The sequence below is a fragment of the Pleurodeles waltl genome, chromosome 8 (assembly GCF_031143425.1).
Source record: "Pleurodeles waltl isolate 20211129_DDA chromosome 8, aPleWal1.hap1.20221129, whole genome shotgun sequence".
NCBI lineage: Eukaryota > Metazoa > Chordata > Amphibia > Caudata > Salamandridae > Pleurodeles > Pleurodeles waltl.
Genome location: NC_090447.1, coordinates 1,502,614,671 through 1,502,620,670, shown reverse-complemented (window position 1 = coordinate 1,502,620,670; position 6,000 = coordinate 1,502,614,671). Strand labels below are relative to the sequence as shown.

At 43.6% G+C, this 6,000-nt stretch overlaps 1 protein-coding gene across 2 annotated transcripts in view; it reads left to right on the top strand.

Moving 5' to 3' along the window:
- The first annotated feature begins 390 nt into the window (after positions 1–390).
- The window catches only part of TMEM39A (transmembrane protein 39A), a 169,031-nt gene continuing 163,421 nt past the window's right edge, over positions 391–6,000 (top strand). The window contains exon 1 of one of the 2 annotated variants that reach the window (XM_069202767.1): positions 391–790. In XM_069202767.1, coding sequence (XP_069058868.1) covers positions 752–790 — 39 coding nt within the window. In that variant the 5' untranslated portion in view covers positions 391–751. Of the gene's footprint in view, positions 791–5,298; positions 5,525–6,000 lie in introns of those variants that run through there. The other variant, XM_069202768.1, reaches the window with a different exon arrangement.

Below are 6,000 nucleotides of genomic sequence, written 5' to 3'. Positions count from 1 at the left end.
AGAATTCTTATATGACACTGTTTGCAGGTTACAAGATAGGCCTTTCCGTGATTCGGGCGAGCCTTGGATCTTAGGACCTTGCCACAGCTCTGCCTGCCTTACCCACCTTGCTTCCTCTCTAACAGCTTCAGGTGAAGTGGAAACTTTCTATTTTGACGGTCAATCTACCATTCAAGCTGGGTATCGAGTGGTACCCGTGAGCCGATTGGCCGAAGACGTTGGACTGTTGCGTCCTAGATTTTTATTGGACACTGCCCGGTTCCCTCGAAGTTAGGCAGCCGCGTTGTCCAAACGCCGGTGAGCATTCCAGCTGACTTTCTTTGCCAGCCTCAGCATGGCTGCCCACCGTGACCGGCCTCCGCGGCCATCTTGTGAGTGGCAAACGGAGCCTCGGGGGGAAGGTCGCGCGCAGATGACGCTATCAAGCCCGCACTGCCACGTCTCTCCTGGGCAGATGCAACAGTGGCAGGTCGCTGCCAGAGAGCAGGCTGTTGTGAGAGAGGGGAGGGGATCCCTCACATCTGGGCTGCAGCATCTCCCTCCCCCCCGCCATTCACTACCCCCTCCTGCACCGGGAACCAGGCGCAGCTGCTAGTGCAACTTTTCCCAGTGTCCCATCATGCAGTAGTTGGATTTTCTTTGATATCGCCCTCGACTCCCTTAAGGCTGGGTGCATGTGTGAAGTCCTCCCCTGACTCTATTGCCTTAAAGTCTTTCTGCCCGTTGTGCGCTGTGAAGGCTTCTTCATCTGATGACTGTCCTGCTGCACCCCCCTTCTGCACTTCCATGTGTGAGTATCTCCCTTTACAGCCTGCTTCCCACCTATTCAGAGAGCCTGGCTTTAACTTGGGAATGTGCCATTTGAGTTTACTCTTTGGGGATGTTACGTCATAATGTGTGTTGCAAAAAAAACGTGTAAGGAGCCTGTTTTATTCCTGTTAACCGAACTGCTGCTTGCATATGTGTAAAGGGATAACTTGCTGTAGGAGGGAAGTTAAACTACCCGTGCATGGAAGATGCAGCTGTGTCTGCATATCTGCAGGAGTCAAGTCTGTTTGTCTAAAAGGCAACTTTCTATGGTAGAGAATTTTCTCTACAGATGAATGAAAGTGGCTGCACATGTGCAGAAGAGAATTTTGTCTACACGTTTGGAGGAAGGACAACTGGCTGCACAGCTGTAGAAGGCAGCTTTGGGTACACGCTCAGAATCAGCTAAACAGCTGTAGTACTCTGTCAGCACATGCAGGGTTTCGGGGTGACTGTCACAGGCGATTGCATTTTTTTGCCATATGTTTTCGTTTTGTATAGTCTTGCATTCAGGTACTTTAGTCGAGTTGGTTAATTTGGAAAGGCCAGGACGTGCACTTTCCAGAAGCCTTATATTTCTAAATGAAAAGTTGAGAATAGGATTTTGTGGCCCAAATGACAAGGCTTTATCTGCTAATGTTGCATATGTGTAGAAGGTACTAGAGTTACGCATGTGCACAGTCAATTGCTTCAGTCTGTTGAGGGACTGACTGCTCAAGCAAGGTGTGTGCCTGAGTGCTGGCTTGACAACGTGTGTGCTGAGTGACTTCCCAGGTGACGTGTGCCTAGGATGCTAGACGGACTGCTCAAGTTGTGCATGTGGTAGTTGGATTGCAGTGGTAATGAGCATCCATGGAGGCACAGGTCAGTCTACTTTTTCTGCCAGAGGAACCGTTTTGTAAAAATGTGTTTCACTCCCACCAAATACTAAACACTTCACCAATCGAAGACAAAAAAACTGTTTTCTCGTTACTCAGTCCTGCATCTCTAACCATCACTAACAATTAGCCTTCTGGAATGTTCCTTTGTTTGATGACTGCTGGGGTTTTGTGACGTATTATGACATCAATTACTGGATGGGTCTTTTAAGGCGAACTTTGCTGGTGGTTCTAAAGGCCAGTTGGTTTTGGTTCAAGCGAAGTTAACTATTGGTGCAGCTCCCAGAAAGGTAAGGGTTTTTTAACGATTGCCCAGGGATGGGGACACCACGTCTTGCTGACGTGACGTGAGCTGTCAGTGCTACTTGTCTCTTCTGGAAGTAACATCAAAAGCTGATGCTTTCATAGGGGGAAATACGGCAGCATCATTTGAGTGCCGCCTGAAGGTGGTAACAGAGTAATGCAAAATTAATACAGAAGGTCGGAAAATGCATGTTGGGTCAATAAAAAGTAAAAAGAGAGGTTTGATAGACGCTGCGTTCATCTAGTGCAGTCACCACATTTTGATACCCGTTGAACGGTATGCCAAGATAGCGGCCAGTTTCCCGGATTTATTTATGAGTTGGCTACTACACCTTCTAACTAATTTGTTTAATGCTATCCTTCAGACTTGCATGCAGGACCTCAAAAGATTGAGTAATAATATTAACTGTACACTTCTTGGACGATGCAATAACATAGCATAACCTGTGTTTTTGGAGAATGGAATTTATAGGATCTGCAACAATAAACTTATTCCTTGAACCTGCTTGGCCACTGCCATTTTTATTATTATTATTTTTTTTTAGAAACTCTTTCACTAGTCTCGCCTGGGTGCATTTGTGCTGTTATTAATCACCCCCTCTTTCTGCCTTGCAAACTGCAGGCATATTTAGTGGCATGTTGGATTTGTGATTACAGCTGTACCAAGAGAAGAACCTTTTCGATCGGGGCTATTTCAGTGAACTACTTGCTTACGGCACTTTTTTAATACTTTTTAGGTCTGGCGTTCACCGAGATCTCCTTGATTTATTAAAATAATATGCGTTATGTACTGGTAGGGGCTTTCTGCCCCGTCATCTTCATCCCTTGGTTTGTTATTGTGTCATTCACGTTTTTAATAGGCCCACTCGAGAATACAGAAAGGGACAGTCGATTAGCCCACTCTAGTCGTAAGGTAACTTCACTGTGAGTGACTGCATTCTGCTTTTCACAAGGAATACATCCACAAAAGACAGTTCCCTTAAGTCCCGCGGTCTAGCATGACAATGTGCAGTTTTTGAGACTCAAAAATACTTTTGCTGTTAGCCAGTTTTTAAAGTCTTTCAAAAAGCATGAAAAGACAAAAAAAAGAATTGACAAAGGCTGCTTCAACGCCAAACGTGTTGGCTTTGCCACTGCTTGCTGTGTACTTCTTGTGAGTGTTTACTAGATGGCGTTCTGAAAGCCTGCATTTATAATGGTATCTTGTTTTTCAGCAACAACAATTTGTCTTTTTATACCAGGTTTTCTCGTTGGAAAGGTTATCAATTTTCTATTTGTCACAGATCAATTTGCAGACCTCCTGTCCTTCCTTTTTTGATAAACATTGATTCATAGTATGCATTAAGCAGATTTGTGCTATGCTTGTAGCTATATAATATGCTCAGTAATTATAATGCAATACTTTATCAGTGTATTCGTTCGAATGTGAATTGTATGTAGAGCTTATTTCACTGTTTCTATAGTAGCACCCCACTTTCATTGGGTAACAACTGGAGGTCTCAAAGCGTGGGTTGGGATCGCACTGGGCTTCGTTGTGAGGAGATCTCTTCGGGTCAGATTGATCGATTGCAAGCCTTGACCAAGAATAGATTCCTGGTAACCAAGGGCAGTGAGTTAATATGTAGTTGCTGGTTATTTTAATGGGTTTGGTGAAGAGGACTACAAACTCTTTGAAAATCCCAATGAGAACCATTGGAACACGCTACACCCAGATCCAGAGCGTCATCAAAAAGAAGACATGATGCAAAGAAGGAGGAGAAAAAACAGAAATCAAGGCTTATCAATAGGTCTTTCCAGGATCTTGAATACCTTCCTTTTCAACCTCAGAATTTCTTAAACCCTCCTCCAGATCAGGAAGCAACTAAAGACTCATCTTTCCTAAGAACACCATGCCTCAACACCGTCCGTCCTCCATATCCCGAAGAACTATCCAGACGCACTCCTGAACCCTACGCTGTCCAGCACTCCATTGCTACTAGTTATGCTTGCCCTATGTGCATACCTCCACGTGTAGACATAGTCTGAAGATAAGATAATTCTGAAAGCAGAGCTGCTCGGTCACAACACTCAACTGGGGTCACAATGGGGATTTGGGGTAAGAGCAATGGCAACTTTAGGAAAACTCGCATTCCATTTTGTGGATGTGATTGAGCTGTTCCTGGGGTGTTAAACCTACAAGCTAGCCCTCTCTCCACCCCCAATTTTGTGACACAACATCACAAAGAGAAATCCCTGCAACTTGTGTTCGTTCATCATGTTTTTGTAGTTTTACTGGTGGCACAAGTTACACAGTGCCTAGCCCCTTCGCAAAACCGCAGCACTTGCAGTAAGCGAAATGAAGCACATGGAGGGCTCTAAAAATGGTGTGGCCCGAGAAACACATGTAAGAAGTGTTGCTTGAGGGATTAGCCCGATACAAGTGAAATAGTATTCTTTGTTTGACCAATTTGTGAAGAGAATCTTATTGGACAACAAAAAACCGAAATCAACAACTAAATAATTATATACCACAATTTTCTGGGCCTATCAGAGATAAAGCACGGGACAATGTACATGGAAAGGTAAGCGATTCTAACTTGCTGATTTAGTTGGAATGCAGTAGTACCTTTGGCCCTAGGACTCCAGGGAAAACATCCGTATCCACTATGTCACTTTGTTCCTGTGTCAGAATCCAAACTTAAGGTGATGTTGCGCTGGAGCTACAGCGGGTGATAGGCAGGCGCAGGTTTTCTTTTCTTCGGGTGGCAAATGATAGAACTCGAGGACCTGGTAGGGCCCTGGATCAATGTTTGCCCTTAGGTCTGCCTTGAGGGTGCAGTTATTTGCATTACCTGATGTTACCAGTTCTTTAAGACTTGCAAGGTGTGGTGCATTGGCTCGCATTCTCTTGGTGTTTGGTGCATCACTGTGCCTTCTATGAGTTTTCTGCCAATTTTGCTTTTCTGAATTAGGATGAATAACCACACATTAAATTCTATATCTCACGTATGTATTTACTTTTGAGTTTCACTGCAGCAAGCTTTCTTTAATGTTTACTCGGGGAATGCAGGCCAGATCTGTCAACTTTTGCCAGTGTGTATTTTGCTTTGCCAGGGAGCAGTCCTGGCAGGCCTTGGCACACTCTGGGCACTGTGCTCAGGATCACCGATACTGCTCCCAACACTCGCTTCTCGTCCACATAATGGTTAAATCTGAAACGTAATGTGACTCACAGCAGAGTAGTTAAGTTAAACAAGCAAATGGAACAGAATAAACCTGTCTTTTTTCCTCTCATTTTCCAGATTACCTTGAGCATGTTGGTACTTGTAGTCCGGGAATGCACTTTCATTCGAAAGCTGTCAGGGCGCAGGCCATTGAGTTCCTTGTAGCACCTGTAATATGGGGATGATTCGTGGCCATTTCTGTGGCATTGATTTTCTGTGAATGTTGAGGCCGAGCTCGCCGACACCCTGCATCCGACGGTCACACCCACCAAACATAAAATTCAGTTGTGAATCAGAAAGCATCCGAAAATTCTCCACTGAAAATCACGGAGTGTAAGTGTTGCTTGTGCATGTTATTAAGGGCTGCGAGTTTATTTTTTTAAAAAATATATACATATTTCTATGTGCGTTTGTCCATATTTATTTTTTGATTGGGTTGTGGTTAGTTAGGCATATTTATATTTTTTTGTTCTGTAAAAAAATGTTGCTGCAAATATATTTCCTCATTTATTGAACCAACCAGTGTAGACTGTTATTTGGATGTCTGAGCGGTTTTAGTGTTGTTCGAAGACATGCGTGTTTAATACAACACACTCAACAGGAACAGTACTGTATTGCAAACATCTTCACATCTGTAGCCATTTGAGCTTCATTAGGAAATGTGACATCTTTTGTTTGAATTTTTTAAAATTTATTTATTTTAAATAAACTTCCAGTGTCATAACTATAAGTCTGGTCATTCTGATAACATTGAGAATCACTCGAAGGAATACAGTCATTCTTCTTTTCTGCATTTAATCCAAGCAGAG